General features: G+C 42.2%; 1 protein-coding gene across 1 annotated transcript in view; it reads left to right on the top strand.

Annotated features, from left to right (window-relative positions):
* The window catches only part of LOC116040391 (anion exchange protein 2-like), a 42399-nt gene that overhangs the window by 1177 nt on the left and 23722 nt on the right, over window positions 1-17500 (top strand). The window contains exons 2-4 of the mRNA XM_036005183.1: window positions 2939-3089; window positions 5025-5238; window positions 5316-5440. Coding sequence (XP_035861076.1) covers window positions 2939-3089; window positions 5025-5238; window positions 5316-5440 — 490 coding nt within the window. The remainder of the gene's footprint in view (window positions 1-2938; window positions 3090-5024; window positions 5239-5315; window positions 5441-17500) is intronic.

The raw sequence follows: 17500 nt of genomic DNA, 5'->3' as shown, positions 1-17500 counted from the left end.
GACCGGCAGGTAACGTTAACTGGTCCCTATACGCAAATATCATAAATGATAGGGAACCCAGCAACGGCCATGATGAGCTTCTCCTCCTTTTTCTCTGAACTAATGTTTTGGTAGGAACCAAAGTTTACATCGTATGTTTCTCTGGAATCAGCCAGCGTGAAGGACGTCTAGATTCTGATTGGTTGCCGCTGAACCGCGTCATAGCTCATTACCATAAAGTTGACCTACTTTCAACTTTCCGATTGACGCTCTGGTCGCTCAAAACGGCCAAAACGTGACGCCGACAGATTTTCCGCTCCTTGCAGCTGAGAGAAGCAGCTTCCATTGAAAATGAATGACTTCCTGTATCTTTAGAAGATCAAGGCGGCGGAGGTGTGGACGTACGGTTAAGAAGGTCTAAAAAAATGTCTAAAAAAGGCGAAAAATTTAAAATAGTTAATACAAAATTTAAAAATAGTTAATACAAAATTAAAAATACAAAATTAAAAATAGTTAATACAAAATTAAAACAATTAACAGTTTTAACGATTCTGAATCTCGATTCCGATTCTTTGAGGGTTAGGGTTTCACAAATAAGAGGAAAGTTGTATTTTGATTCAATGGTGGGTTGCAGTTTTACGGCTTTTTCAACGTAAATAAAGCCAGACTAGAGCGCTGCTTACTCAAAGTCAAAGTCTCTTTATTAGTCTCCCTGAGGAGAAATTCGTTTTGGACACAGAGAGAAATTGCTGCAAGAGTTACAACAGAGACACACATCAAACACAGGGTTAAAAAAGTTAGAAAAACAAAAGGACATGAAACATCTAGGCTACTCAAATAGCTGTGCAAATTACAAATTACCATTTTCTAAAGGCTGCTAGAGAAAAAACAAAAAAAACAACTACTGAGCTCCACGGCTGCAACACAACAACAGGATCTGTTTTTATTATCAGTCCCCAAAGCCCACATCATCTTCAGAATGAACTACAGTTGAAGGAGTTGGTCTCATTTAGTTCTTTTAAAGGCTTTCTAAAGGATCTTGCAGAAAGGCGGTCTGTCTGTCATTGTTTTTAAATCGATTTAGGACCCAGATTGTTTATGATGACATTGTTGTTTGAATATGATGAGTGAAAGTGTGTCTATGTTTTTTATTTGTTATTGTCTTTGTATTTATTTTGAAACCTCGCTGCTGGTACTTGCTAGGACACTCTTGTAAAAGAGATTTGTAATCTCAAGGAGTTTTTATCCTGGTTAAATAAAGGTTTGAAAAAGCGCCTGGTTGCTACGGAAACCCAAACTTGCTCATGTTAAATTTGGTATCCATGATCAGATTTGAAACCAAATGCTCCAAACGATTTCAAACGATTCCACTGGAATCGTTTAATTTTTGAAACGATTCATAGTAGTAATCGGTTTTCGATGCCCAACCCCAGTGATGAGGCATTGAACATTTTAAATTTATAACAGCTGATTATGTAGGAGCGTCCCTGGGTTAACGTGAGCTTGTTGCCCCATGTGCACTGATGACCTCATCTGTTGACATTTCTGAATGCCTTCCTACCATAGGCGCCGATACCGTGGGTGCTCCGGAGCTCGAGCACCCACGAAAATACTGAGCACCCAGTGCCAGACTGCCAGTCGGCTCCATTAATTTAAAATTAAACATTGCAGTTGGTGCTAAGTGGAGCGTCTGTCATCGTGTGCCTAGGCTACTAGACAGGTGGAAGTGATTCTTAATTTCCCACGAAGCTGATCGCGGTTACGTGTCAGTTCAACTTCTCATCTCCAGTCCTATCTGTATTTGTGAGAAGTGGCGCTGTCCTGAGATGAAAGATAGCCTGCTTTACGGCTTTATTATCGAGTTAATAGGCGTGTGTGTGTTCATGTCGGCCGCTGTCCATTTCCTAAAGCCTAGTTCACACGGGACGATTTTAAAATTGTTGGCTGATTTTCCAATCCTGAGAGACTCCACACACGGCGATATAAAATCACGGTCTACCAGTTTTGGTCGTACAGCGTGTGGTACAACACATCACACACGAACCGATCTGACTCCCCAGCATTCCCAGGTCAGACGGGAAATCTCGCAAAATCCCTCGAGATCAAACGTGACTTCAGAGTAAACAATCATGGCGGACGAAGAGGACGCAGTGGCGATAATTTGTAGTTTGTTTTTAACCAACAAAAAAACATTATCAAAAGAAAAGGCGATGGTCAAAGAAGTGGAGACAACGCCAGCATGGACTATACTTGCTCTACTTATCTCCGACGTCCACCGGACTTTCTGGTGCGCCGTGCCGCCGGCTGTTTTGATGTTGTTTCCCGGTGCTTTCCTCGCCGCCTCGTCACCTCTCTTTCTGATTGGCTACACGCCACAGTCCACAGGCTGCGTGCTCGTTTGTCCCCGGGGGACACCACACACGAGGAGGAATCGGGCCAAAACAATCCAACATGTTGGATATCCCCGATTTGAGATGGGAGCGGTCCCGACGTCCTTCAGAGCAGACGAGAGCAGTCTTAACACACCACACACGGCAGGAACATCTGATCAGATTATTTTACCATAATCGGAGCATCCTTAAGATTGTCAGAAGGGGGGAATCGGGGCTAAAATCAGCCTCATTATCCTGCCGTGTGAACCAGGCTTAAGGTTCTGAAATGCAAACATTTATTGACTACTTTTCTTTTTTAAAGGGCGTACGCCCGTGAGCACCCACGGAGGAAAACATAAATCGGCGCCTGTGCTTCCTACAGCTGCTTAATAAAAGCTTTCCACACAAACAAACGTACGTGTCATTAGTCTGAGATTTGAACTGTGTCGGACGCGGGCCGGGCTCCGGCCCTATCCGCACTCGATCTGACACCACGTGAACGCAGCGTACCATGGGGCGTGAGCGCGAGTTATATCATGAGATGTAAACATTTTGTAATGTAAGTAATGATTATTTGTCTCCTGCAGTCTCCGTCTTCTCGCCGTGGCCACAGTGAAGAAGAAGAGGAGGAGGATCTGAATAAAGCGTTCGATGTTCAGGGTTTTCAGCAGATCCTTCGCCCTGCAGCTCGCAGCCCGCCTGAGAAACTCCGAGTCTACGACGAGCAGGACTTTGAAGGTGCGACCCCCAAACTCCTAGATCCTTTCTCATGGAGGCGCCAGGCTGGGCTATGAGATGTTAGAGGAACCAAATATATTAACCACCAACCATATATAATATATGGTATATACCAAATATATTAACCACCAACCAATATATATATGGTATATATCAGTCCTTTTTCGGCCATCTCCCGGCGTGTATGAGGCGTCCTTTTCGGCCATCTCCCGGCGTGTATGAGGCGTCCTTTTCGGCCGCCTCCCGGCGTGTGAGGCGTCCTTTTCGGCCATCTCCCAGCGTGTATGAGGCGTCCTTTTTCGGCCATCTCCCGGCGTGTATGAGGCGTCCTTTTCGGCCGTCTCCCGGCGTGTGAGGCGTCCTTTTCGGCCGTCTCCCGGCGTGTGAGGCGTCCTTTTCGGCCGTCTCCCGGCATGTGAGGCGTCCTTTTCGGCCATCTCCCGGCGTGTATGAGGCGTCCTTTTCGGCCGTCTCCCGGCGTGTATGAGGCGTCCTTTTCGGCCGTCTCCCAGCGTGTATGAGGCGTCCTTTTCGGCCGTCTCCCGGCGTATAGACCTTAGTGGTCCTCTAATACTGTATCTGAAGTCTCTTTATATAGACCTTAGTGGTCCCCTAATACTGTATCTGAAGTCTCTTTATATAGACCTTAGTGGTCCCCTAATACTGTATCTGAAGTCTCTTTATATAGGCCTTAGTGGTCCCCTAATACTGTATCTGAGATTTAAACGATTCAAATATTTAATCGCGATTCGCATTAATGTCATAGTAAACTCGCAATTAATCGCAATTAATCGCACATTTTTATCTATTCTAAATGTCCCTTGATTTCTTTTTGTCCCATTATTTTTTCTCATTTTAATGCTCTTATCAACATGGAGAAGGTCTACATGCAGTAGCCCCCCATTGAGCTATGGCTGCAGTAAGTTTGTGGTAATATATAAACAAACATACATAAACAAATATATATATAAACAAATATATATATCAAATATATATATATATATATATTTGTTTTGTGTTTTTGAGTCTGGAATAGAGGATTTTATATCCTGTCCCAGAAATCTTTTCAATAAGATAGGCTCCACTGTTACATCATATATTCCCTGTAAAAGCTTATACACCTGAATCATATCTCCTCTGGATCTCCTAAATGTGAGAGTCGGTAAACTTAATTTCCTCAATCTATCTTCGTAAGACATATTTTTCATTCCTGGAATTAATTTAGTAGCTCTTCTCTGGACCCTTTTCTACATATTTTAATTTATATGGACACCAGACTGAGCATGCATATTCAAGATGGGATCTTACCAGGGATTTGTACAATGGTAAAAATATATAATTATTCGTCTTATGGAGGGTTGGTGGTTAATATATTTGGGACCACTAAGGTCTATATAAAGAGACTTCAGATACAGTATTAGAGGACCACTAAGGTCTATATAAAGAGACTTCAGATACAGTATTAGAGGACCACTAAGGTCTATATAAAGAGACTTCAGATACAGTATTAGAGGACCACTAAGGTCTATATAAAGAGACTTCAGATACAGTATTAGGGACCACTAAGGTCTATATAAAGAGACTTCAGATACAGTATTAGGGACCACTAAGGTCTATATAAAGAGACTTCAGATACAGTATTAGAGGACCACTAAGGTCTATATAAAGAGACTTCAGATACAGTATTAGGGACCACTAAGGTCTATATAAAGAGACTTCAGATACAGTATTAGAGGACCACTAAGGTCTATATAAAGAGACTTCAGATACAGTATTAGGGGACCACTAAGGTCTATATAAAGAGACTTCAGATACAGTATTAGGGGACCACTAAGGTCTATATAAAGAGACTTCAGATACAGGATTAGGGGACGGGCTTTGCACGTTTATGTTGCAAAACACAGTTGTGATAAATATCTATTTTCCCCGCTGCAGATCACCGTCACTTTTCCCTCCAAGTCCATCACCCTCTGTCCAAACCCCCCGCTGACAGCCGGAGGAAGAGGACCAATGAGGGGAGGAAGGAGGGGAGGCGAGGCTCCGCCCCCAATGCTGCCGCCACCATAGAAGAAGGCCAGGAGGACGAGGACGGCGAGGAAGAGGTCTTCAGTCTGAATGAAACAGAGGAGCAGCACCAAACGCCCACCAGGTTATTTGCTTTCTCTGGAAAAATACAAGTTTTCTGCATTTAAAAACATTTTAACGTGTAACTCCTCCCCTTCACAGTGACCCGCCCATCGCCTCGTCCAATCACAGCGCTCTCTCACCTGGCTGCGTCGCGACGACCGTTGCTGCTGATGACCCCGACGAGGCAGAGACGCTGATGTCTGTCGACCTGGACGGCATCAAGAGTCAGTAGACCTGCTTCACAGTTTTTAGTTTAATCCAGAATGAAAATCTGAAGAATTTAACCGACTGTTTTCTGCTTTTTAATTTGTTTAAAGGTCCAGTGTGTAACATGTTTAGTTGTTCATCATCTAAATCTGTGTTGCCCGTTCACAAACTTGTCCTTTTTCATGAATATTTACCTCCACCATCAATTCCAAGTATTCCTATTGGCTTTAAATTTTACATTAGCGTTTGCATGAACTGGAGTAGACGTTCCATATTCATGATCCATCTAGAAATATGTTAGCTGGTAAGAGACATACAGGACACACTGCTCCACCTTAGTGTGTGTGTGTGTGTGTGTGTGTGTCTGTGTGTGTGTAAGGGACATACTGCTCTGCCTTTGTGTGTCTCTGTATGTGTGTGTTTGGTGCATGTTTGGTTAATCGCGGTCAAATCACTGAGGTTGCCTCGGAAATTTAGGCTACACTATACATGCATTACCTGCAGGTCTAGGTAACATGCATTACCTACAGGTCTAGGTAACATACATTACCTGCAGGTCTAGGTAACATACATTACCTGCAGGTCTAGGTAACATGCATTACCTGCAGGTCTAGGTAACATGCATTACCTACAGGTCTAGGTAACATGCATTACCTGCAGGTCTAGGTAACATGCATTACCTGCAGGCCTAGGTAACATGCATTACCTGCAGGTCTAGGTAACATGCATTACCTGCAGGTCTAGGTAACATGCATTACCTACAGGTCTAGGTAACATACATTACCTGCAGGTCTAGGTAACATGCATTACCTACAGGTCTAGGTAACATGCATTACCTGCAGGTCTAGGTAACATGCATTACCTACAGGTCTAGGTAACATACATTACCTGCAGGTCTAGGTAACATGCATTACCTGCAGGTCTAGGTAACATGCATTACCTACAGGTCTAGGTAACATGCATTACCTGCAGGCCTAGGTAGCATACATTACCTACAGGTCTAGGTAACATGCATTACCTGCAGGCCTAGGTAGCATACATTACCTACAGGTCTAGGTAACATGCATTACCTGCAGGCCTAGGTAGCATACATTACCTACAGGTCTAGGTAACATGCATTACCTGCAGGCCTAGGTAGCATACATTACCTACAGGTCTAGGTAACATGCATTACCTGCAGGCCTAGGTAGCATACATTACCTACAGGTCTAGGTAACATGCATTACCTACAGGTCTAGGTAACATGCATTACCTACAGGTCTAGGTAACATACATTACCTGCAGGTCTAGGTAACATACATTACCTGCAGGTCTAGGTAACATGCATTACCTGCAGGTCTAGGTAACATGCATTACCTGCAGGTCTAGGTAACATACATTACCTGCAGGTCTAGGTAACATGCATTACCTGCAGGTCTAGGTAACATACATTACCTGCAGGTCTAGGTAACATGCATTACCTGCAGGTCTAGGTAACATGCATTACCTGCAGGTCTAGGTAACATGCATTACCTACAGGTCTAGGTAACATGCATTACCTACAGGTCTAGGTAACATACATTACCTGCAGGTCTAGGTAACATGCATTACCTACAGGTCTAGGTAACATGCATTACCTGCAGGTCTAGGTAACATGCATTACCTGCAGGCCTAGGTAACATGCATTACCTGCAGGTCTAGGTAACATGCATTACCTGCAGGTCTAGGTAACATGCATTACCTACAGGTCTAGGTAACATACATTACCTGCAGGTCTAGGTAACATGCATTACCTACAGGTCTAGGTAACATGCATTACCTGCAGGTCTAGGTAACATGCATTACCTGCAGGTCTAGGTAACATACATTACCTGCAGGTCTAGGTAACATGCATTACCTGCAGGTCTAGGTAACATGCATTACCTGCAGGTCTAGGTAACATGCATTACCTACAGGTCTAGGTAACATGCATTACCTACAGGTCTAGGTAACATACATTACCTGCAGGTCTAGGTAACATGCATTACCTACAGGTCTAGGTAACATGCATTACCTGCAGGTCTAGGTAACATGCATTACCTGCAGGCCTAGGTAACATGCATTACCTGCAGGTCTAGGTAACATGCATTACCTGCAGGTCTAGGTAACATGCATTACCTACAGGTCTAGGTAACATACATTACCTGCAGGTCTAGGTAACATGCATTACCTACAGGTCTAGGTAACATGCATTACCTGCAGGTCTAGGTAACATGCATTACCTACAGGTCTAGGTAACATGCATTACCTGCAGGCCTAGGTAGCATACATTACCTACAGGTCTAGGTAACATGCATTACCTGCAGGCCTAGGTAGCATACATTACCTACAGGTCTAGGTAACATGCATTACCTGCAGGCCTAGGTAGCATACATTACCTACAGGTCTAGGTAACATGCATTACCTGCAGGCCTAGGTAGCATACATTACCTACAGGTCTAGGTAACATGCATTACCTGCAGGCCTAGGTAGCATACATTACCTACAGGTCTAGGTAACATGCATTACCTACAGGTCTAGGTAACATGCATTACCTACAGGTCTAGGTAACATACATTACCTGCAGGTCTAGGTAACATACATTACCTGCAGGTCTAGGTAACATGCATTACCTGCAGGTCTAGGTAACATGCATTACCTGCAGGTCTAGGTAACATGCATTACCTACAGGTCTAGGTAACATGCATTACCTACAGGTCTAGGTAACATACATTACCTGCAGGTCTAGGTAACATACATTACCTGCAGGCCTAGGACATTTCATTACGTAATTCCTAACAGAGATCTTCTCACACTCAAAACACACATTTATTGATTTAGGGTAGGTTAGAAGAGTCGCTGTCTGCAGCTAGCAGTAGCCAATCAACAAACGTATTGTGAGTTGTAAGTGGTTCTCTTTTCTAAAACAAAATGCCTCGCAATCTTTGGGCGCACTCACCACATTGCAGCGTCATTTCTTAATTTAATCTCCGGCTCCGTCCCGCTCCCGTTGATTTCTCTGCTCTATCCGTCCCGAACACGTTACCAACAGTGAGATTGACTCCTGTACCGAAAAATGGTCACCCTCCAGTGTGCGGCAGTTGCCGTGGCTTTAACTTTTAGGATCCCCTCGAAATACAAGTTGCTACATCTCGAGGGCCTCTTCTTTGTCGCTTCCTTTTTTTAATGTTTTTATAGTTTCTTTATAAATTTTGGTAGCTTTTTCCTATTATTATATGTCACCTTTACGATGTTTTTGTTGGTTTAGTTGACGTTTTATCATAGTTTTAGTCTCATTTTGTGATGTTTGAGTCGCTGTTGTTGACGTATGTCTCCTACAGTGGGTGAAAGGCAGGAAATCCACTCGGTCACGTTGACGGCGTCATGTTGGGAAGACAATCTGAAGGATTCTGTTTCCAACATGAAAGAGCTTTCTGTCAGTTTTTAATCTTCATCACGCAGCTGACCTGAACGCAACCTACACACCAACCCACAGCCTCTATCTATTGTTACTGCACGTGTGTGTGTGTGTGTGTGTGTGTGTCTGTGTGTGTGTCTGTATGTGTGTGTGTGTGTGTCTGTGTGTCTGTGTGTGTGTGTGTGTGTGTGTCTGTGTGTGTCCATCTGTGTGTGTCTGTGTGTGTGTGTGTGTGTGTGTGTCTGTGTGTGTCTGTGTGTGTGTGTCTGTGTGTGTGTGTGTGTGTGTGTCTGTGTGTGTGTGTCTGTGTGTGTGTGTGTGTGTCTGTGTGTGTGTGTGTCTGTGTGTGTCCATCTGTGTGTGTGTGTGTGTGTGTGTGTCTGTGTGTGTGTGTGTCTGTGTGTGTGTGTGTGTGTGTGTGTGTGTCCATCTGTGTGTGTGTGTGTGTGTGTGTGTGTGTCTGTGTGTGTGTGTGTGTGTGTGTGTGTCTGTGTGTGTGTGTGTCTGTGTGTGTCTGTGTGTGTCCATCTGTGTGTGTCTGTGTGTGTGTGTGTGTGTGTGTGTGTCCATCTGTGTGTGTCTGTGTGTGTGTGTGTGTGTGTGTCTGTGTGTGTGTGTGTGTGTGTCTGTGTGTGTCTGTGTGTGTCCATCTGTGTGTGTCTGTGTGTGTGTGTGTCTGTGTGTCTGTGTGTGTGTGTGTCCATCTGTGTGTGTGTCTGTGTGTGTGTGTGTGTATATATGTGTGTCTGTGTATATGTGTGTGTGTGTATGTGTGTCTTTGTGTGTGTGTGTGTGTGTCTGTGTGTGTGTGTGTGTGTGTGTGTGTGTGTGTGTCTTTGTGTGTGTGTGTGTGTGTGTGTCTGTGTGTGTGTGTGTGTATATATGTGTGTCTGTGTATATGTGTGTGTGTGTGTCTGTCGGTCTCTCAGATAAACAGGAAGTCGGTCTCAGCTCTGGTTGTGATTAATTTGGACAGTTTTCCGTCTGATCTCCGTGAGTATCAGCTGTTCTTCCTGCTGTGTTTCTGTATCTCTGTGACCAGGTGAGTGAGACCAGGTGAGTGAGACCAGGTGAACTGAAGGTTAGTTCACAGGTAAGGAGCAGGAGAAATGACTGCTGCGTCACTTCGTTTTGGATCATTTTGTAACAGCTGTTTGGTATTTCTTTACAGATTTATTTGTAGTCTTTTCTCATTTTAGGATTTTTAGTCTCTTAATCTACTTTTTTAGTCTTTAAATCCACTTTTTTAGTCTTTAAATCTACTTTTTTAGTCTCTAAATCCACTTTTTTAGTCTTTAAATCTACTTTTTTAGACTTTAAATCCACTTTTTTAGTCTCTAAATCCACTTTTTTAGTCTTTAAATCTACTTTTTTAGTCTCTAAATCTGCTTTTTTAGACTTTAAATCCACTTTTTTAGTCTTTAAATCTACTTTTTAGTCTCTAAATCTGCTTTTTTAGACTTTAAATCCACTTTTTTAGTCTCTAAATCTGCTTTTTTAGACTTTAAAACCACTTTTTTAGTCTCTAAATCCACTTTTTTAGTCTTTAAATCTACTTTTTTAGTCTCTAAATCTGCTTTTTTAGACTTTAAATCCACTTTTTTAGTCTTTAAATCAACTTTTTTAGTCTTTAAATCTACTTTTTTAGTCTCTAAATCCACTTTTTTAGTCTCTAAATCCACTTTTTTAGTCTCTAAATCTACTTTTTTAGTCTCTAAATCTGCTTTTTTAGACTTTAAATCCACTTTTTTAGTCTCTAAATCCACTTTGTTAGTCTTTAAATCTACTTTTTTTGTCTTTAAATCTACTTTTTTAGTCTCTAAATCCACTTTTTTAGTCTCTAAATCTACTTTTTTTGTCTTTAAATCTACTTTTTAGTCTCTAAATCTGCTTTTTTAGACTTTAAATCCACTTTTTTAGTCTCTAAATCCACTTTTTTAGTCTTTAAAACCACTTTTTTAGTCTCTAAATCCACTTTTTTAGTCTCTAAATCTACTTTTTTAGTCTCTAAATCTGCTTTTTTAGACTTTGAATCCACTTTTTTAGTCTCTAAATCTACTTTTTTAGTCTCTAAATCTGCTTTTTTAGACTTTAAATCCACTTTTTTAGTCTCTAAATCCACTTTTTTAGTCTCTAAATCTACTTTTTTAGTCTCTAAATCCACTTTTTTAGTCTCTAAATCCACTTTGTTAGTCTTTAAATCTACTTTTTTTGTCTTTAAATCTACGTTTTTTGTCTCTAAATCCACTTTTTTAGTCTCTAAATCCACTTTTTTAGTCTCTAAATCTACTTTTTTAGTCTTTAAATCTACTTTTTTAGACTTTAAATCCACTTTTTTAGTCTCTAAATCCACTTTTTTAGTCTTTAAATCTACTTTTTTAGTCTCTAAATCTGCTTTTTTAGACTTTAAATCCACTTTTTTAGTCTTTAAATCTACTTTTTAGTCTCTAAATCTGCTTTTTTAGACTTTAAATCCACTTTTTTAGTCTCTAAATCTGCTTTTTTAGACTTTAAAACCACTTTTTTAGTCTCTAAATCCACTTTTTTAGTCTTTAAATCTACTTTTTTAGTCTCTAAATCTGCTTTTTTAGACTTTAAATCCACTTTTTTAGTCTTTAAATCAACTTTTTTAGTCTTTAAATCTACTTTTTTAGTCTCTAAATCCACTTTTTTAGTCTCTAAATCCACTTTTTTAGTCTCTAAATCTACTTTTTTAGTCTCTAAATCTGCTTTTTTAGACTTTAAATCCACTTTTTTAGTCTCTAAATCCACTTTGTTAGTCTTTAAATCTACTTTTTTTGTCTTTAAATCTACTTTTTTAGTCTCTAAATCCACTTTTTTAGTCTCTAAATCTACTTTTTTTGTCTTTAAATCTACTTTTTAGTCTCTAAATCTGCTTTTTTAGACTTTAAATCCACTTTTTTAGTCTCTAAATCCACTTTTTTAGTCTTTAAAACCACTTTTTTAGTCTCTAAATCCACTTTTTTAGTCTCTAAATCTACTTTTTTAGTCTCTAAATCTGCTTTTTTAGACTTTGAATCCACTTTTTTAGTCTCTAAATCTACTTTTTTAGTCTCTAAATCTGCTTTTTTAGACTTTAAATCCACTTTTTTAGTCTCTAAATCCACTTTTTTAGTCTCTAAATCTACTTTTTTAGTCTCTAAATCCACTTTTTTAGTCTCTAAATCCACTTTGTTAGTCTTTAAATCTACTTTTTTTGTCTTTAAATCTACGTTTTTTGTCTCTAAATCCACTTTTTTAGTCTCTAAATCCACTTTTTTAGTCTCTAAATCTACTTTTTTAGTCTCTAAATCTGCTTTTTTAGACTTTAAATCCACTTTTTTAGTCTCTAAATCCACTTTGTTAGTCTTTAAATCTACTTTTTTTGTCTTTAAATCTACTTTTTTAGTCTTTAAATCCACTTTTTTAGTCTCTAATTCTACTTTTTTAGTCTCTAAATCTACTTTTTCATCTCTAAATCCACTTTTTTAGTCTTTAAATCCACTTTTTTTTTTAGTCTCTAAATCTACTTTTTTAGTCTCTAAATCTACTTTTTCATCTCTAAATCTACTTTTTTATTCTCTAAATCTACTTTTTTTAATTCTCTAAATCCACCTTTTTTAACTTTAAATCCACTTTTTTAGTCTCTAAATCCACTTTTTTATTCTCTAAATCCACTTTTTTAACTTTAAATCCACTTTTTTTAACTTTAAATCCACTTTTTTAGTCTCTAAATCCACTTTTTTAGTCTTTAAATCCACTTTTTTAGTCTTTAAATCTACTTTTTTAGTCTTTATACACTAATATAGTGACTTAGACTGCTTTCCCCTGCCTCATTTAGTCAGGTTGAATGTCTCTAGAGTTTGTGCGGTTCATTTTTGTTACTTTTGTTGTCACTTTTCGGATGTTTTTGACGCTTTTTCCGAAAGATTTTGTCACTTTCACACTTACTTTTGTAACGGGGTTTGGTTTTTCTGTACAGATTTATTCGTAGTCTTTTCTTGTTTTAGGGTTTTTAGTCTCTAAATCTACTTTGTTAGTCTCTAAATCTACTTTGGTAGTCTCTAAATCTACTTTGGTAGTCTCTAAATCTACTTTTTTAGTCTCTAAATCTACTTTTTTAGTCTCTAAATCTACTTTGGTAGTCTCTAAATCTACTTTGGTAGTCTCTAAATCTACTTTTTTAGTCTCTAAATCTACTTTGGTAGTCTTTAAAGGTACAATATATAACATTTATGCATTAAAATGTCTAAAAACGACCATATGTTATATATTTTTTTGAGTTGTGTAGTTACACTATCCCAAATGTTTCCATCAAATGGCAAACTCAGAGAAATCTATTATTTTATTTTCAGACACATCACGTTTCCTTTAGTCGCCCGTCAGTGGCGTCATAACCTTTCACCGTCTAGTTACTCGTCACTTCCGTCATAACACGGCACCCAGATGCTACGTTGGAGAGTAACTGTAAATCATACAATGTCACAGTAAAAAATACTTGTTAAGCCTGGTTCACACGGCAGGATAATGAGGCCGATTTTAGCCCGATTCCCCCCTTCTGACCATCTTAAGGATGCTCCGATTATGGTAAAATAATCTGATCAGATGTTCCTGCCGTGTGTGGTGTGTTAAGACTGCTCTCGTCTGCTCTGAAGGACGTCGGGACCGCTCCCATCTCAAATCGGGGATATCCAAAATGTTGGATTGTTTTGGCCCAATTCCTCCTCGTGTGTGGTGTCCCCCGGGGACAAACGAGCACGCAGCCTGTGGACTGTGGCGTGTAGCCAATCAGAAAGAGAGGTGACGAGGCGGCGAGGAAAGCACCGGGAAACAACATCAAAACAGGCGGCGGCACGGCGCACCAGAAAGTCCGGTGGACGTCGGAGATAAGTAGAGCAAGTATAGTCCATGCTGGCGTTGTCTCCACTTCTTTGACCATCGCCTTTTCTTTTGATAACGTTTTATTTCGGTTAAAAACAAACTACAAATTATCGCCACTGCGTCCTCTTCGTCCGCCATGATTGTTTACTCTGAAGTCACGTTTGATCTCGAGGGATTTTGCGAGATTTCCCGTCTGACCTGGGAATGCTCGGGAGTCAGATCAGTTCGTGTGTGACGTGTTGTACCACACGCTGTACGACCAAAACTGGTAGACCGTGATTTTATATCACCGTGTGTGGAGTGTTTTTACTATATTTTATGCAGTTCAGACATGGAAAAGTGGTTTTAGAAAGATGTAAATATATTTGGGGCCATCAGGTAGGGGGTGGAGTTTCCCCATGTTATCCTATGGAGACTGACGGGCTGGGGGTCATGAAGGGAACTTATTTGGATGTGCGGTGGCCTTACCCACATAAGAACAGAGTGAAATAACATTTTGTACTATAGAAACATTATATAATTGTAAACATGTATTATTCTAGCTATATAAATGGCATAGTGCCGTGGTATCTCCGTAACCGTGAGATACGTGCTTCACGATGACGGCAATGAGTTGAACAGACATTCACCAAGACGTTTAGCCCTGCAGCAGTCTAATGGTGCTAATGGTCTCTGACCACTTCCTGCTGTAGTCAACTGCTAATGGTCTCTGACCACTTCCTGCTGTAGTCCACTGCTAATGGTCACTGACCACTTCCTGCTGTAGTCCACTGCTAATGGTCACTGACCACTTCCTGCTGTGGTCCACTGCTAATGGTCACTGACCACTTCCTGCCATAGTCCTCTGCTAATGGTCACTGACCACTTCCTGCTGTATAGTCCCACTGCTAATGGTCACTGACCACTTCCTGCTGTAGTCCACTGCTAATGGTCACTGACCACTTCCTGCTGTAGTCCACTGCTAATGGTCACTGACCACTTCCTGCTGTAGTCCCACTGCTAATGGTCACTGACCACTTCCTGCCGTAGTCCCACTGCTAATGGTCACTGACCACTTCCTGCCGTAGTCCACTGGTAATGGACACTGACCACTTCCTGCTGTAGTCCACCGCTAATGGTCACTGACCACTTCCTGCCGTAGTCCACTGCTAATGGTCACTGACCACTTCCTGCTGTAGTTCCACTGCTAATGGTCACTGACCACTTCCTGCTGTAGTCCACTGCTAATAGTCACTGACCACTTCCTGCTGTAGTCCCACTGCTAATGGTCACTGACCACTTCCTGCTGTAGTCCCACTGCTAATGGTCACTAACCACTTCCTGCTGTAGTCCACTGCTAATGGTCACTGACCACTTCCTGCCGTAGTCCACTGCTAATGGTCACTGACCACTTCCTGCTGTATAGTCCCACTGCTAATGGTCACTGACCACTTCCTGCTGTAGTCCTCTGCTAATGGTCACTGACCACTTCCTGCTGTAGTCCCACTGCTAATGGTCACTGACCACTTCCTGCCGTAGTCCACTGGTAATGGACACTGACCACTTCCTGCTGTAGTCCACCGCTAATGGTCACTGACCACTTCCTGCCGTAGTCCACTGCTAATGGTCACTGACCACTTCCTGCTGTAGTTCCACTGCTAATGGTCACTGACCACTTCCTGCTGTAGTCCACTGCTAATAGTCACTGACCACTTCCTGCTGTAGTCCCACTGCTAATGGTCACTGACCACTTCCTACCGTAGTCCACTGCTAATAGTCACTGACCACTTCCTGCCGTAGTCCTCTGCTAATGGACACTGACCACTTCCTGCTGTAGTCCCACTGCTAATGGTCACTGACCACTTCTTGCTGTAGTCCACTGCTAATGGTCACTGACCACTTCCTGCCGTAGTCCACTGCTAATGGTCACTGACCACTTCCTGCTGTATAGTCCCACTGCTAATGGTCACTGACCACTTCCTGCTGTAGTCCACTGCTAATGGTCACTGACCACTTCCTGCTGTAGTCCCACTGCTAATGGTCTCTGACCACTTCCTGCTGTAGTTCCAATTGCTAATGGTCACTGACCACTTCCTGCTGTAGTCCACTGCTAATGTCACTGACTACTTCCTGCTGTAGTCCCACTGCTAATAGTCACTGACCACTTCCTGCTGTAGTCCACTGCTAATGGTCACTGACCACTTCCTGCTGTAGTCCCACTGCTAATGGTCACTGACCACTTCCTGCCGTAGTCCACTGCTAATGGTCACTAACCACTTCCTGCTGTAGTCCACTGCTAATGGTCACTGAACACTTCCTGCTGTAGTCCACTGCTAATGGTCACTGAACACTTCCTGCTGTAGTCCACTGGTAATGGTCACTGACCACTTCCTGCCATAGTCCACTGCTAATGGTCACTGACCACTTCCTGCTGTAGTCCCACTGCTAATGGTCTCTGACCACTTCCTGCTGTAGTCCCACTGCTAATGTCACTGACCTCTTCCTGCTGTAGTCCACTGCTAATGTCACTGACCACTTCCTGCTGTAGTCCCACTGCTAATGTCACTGACCACTTCCTGCTGTAGTCCACTGCTAATGGTCACTGACCACTTCCTGCTGTAGTCCCACTGCTAATGGTCACTGACCACTTCCTGCTGTAGTCCACTGCTAATGGTCACTGAACACTTCCTGCTGTAGTCCACTGCTAATGGTCACTGAACACTTCCTGCTGTAGTCCACTGGTAATGGTCACTGACCACTTCCTGCCATAGTCCACTGCTAATGGTCACTGACCACTTCCTGCTGTAGTCCCACTGCTAATGGTCTCTGACCACTTCCTGCTGTAGTCCCACTGCTAATGTCACTGACCTCTTCCTGCTGTAGTCCACTGCTAATGTCACTGACCACTTCCTGCTGTAGTCCCACTGCTAATGTCACTGACCACTTCCTGCTGTAGTCCACTGCTAATGGTCACTGACCACTTCCTGCTGTAGTCCCACTGCTAATGGTCACTGACCACTTCCTGCTGTAGTCCCACTGCTAATGTCACTGACCACTTCCTGCTGTAGTCCACTGCTAATGGTCACTGAACACTTCCTGCTGTAGTCCACTGCTAATGGTCACTGAACACTTCCTGCTGTAGTCCACTGGTAATGGTCACTGACCACTTCCTGCCATAGTCCACTGCTAATGGTCACTGACCACTTCCTGCTGTAGTCCCACTGCTAATGGTCTCTGACCACTTCCTGCTGTAGTCCCACTGCTAATGTCACTGACCTCTTCCTGCTGTAGTCCACTGCTAATGTCACTGACCACTTCCTGCTGTAGTCCCACTGCTAATGTCACTGACCACTTCCTGCTGTAGTCCACTGCTAATGGTCACTGACCACTTCCTGCTGTAGTCCCACTGCTAATGGTCACTGACCACTTCCTGCTGTAGTCCCACTGCTAATGTCACTGACCACTTCCTGCTGTAGTCCACTGCTAATGGTCACTGACCACTTCCTGCTATAGTTCCCACTGCTAATGGTCACTGACCACTTCCTGCTATAGTTCCCACTGCTAATGGTCTCTGACCACTTCCTGCTGTAGTCCCACTGCTAATGGTCACTGACCACTTCCTGCTGTAGTCCACTGCTAATGGTCACTGACCACTTCCTGCTGTAGTCCCACTGCTAATGGTCACTGACCACTTCCTGCTGTAGTCCCACTGCTAATGTCACTGACCACTTCCTGCTGTAATCCCACTGCTAATGGTCACTGACCACTTCCTGCCGTAGTCCACTGCTAATGGTCACTAACC

The sequence above is a fragment of the Sander lucioperca genome, chromosome 9 (assembly GCF_008315115.2).
Source record: "Sander lucioperca isolate FBNREF2018 chromosome 9, SLUC_FBN_1.2, whole genome shotgun sequence".
NCBI classification, from domain to species: domain Eukaryota; kingdom Metazoa; phylum Chordata; class Actinopteri; order Perciformes; family Percidae; genus Sander; species Sander lucioperca.
This window is presented reverse-complemented; position numbering and strand designations above follow the sequence as displayed.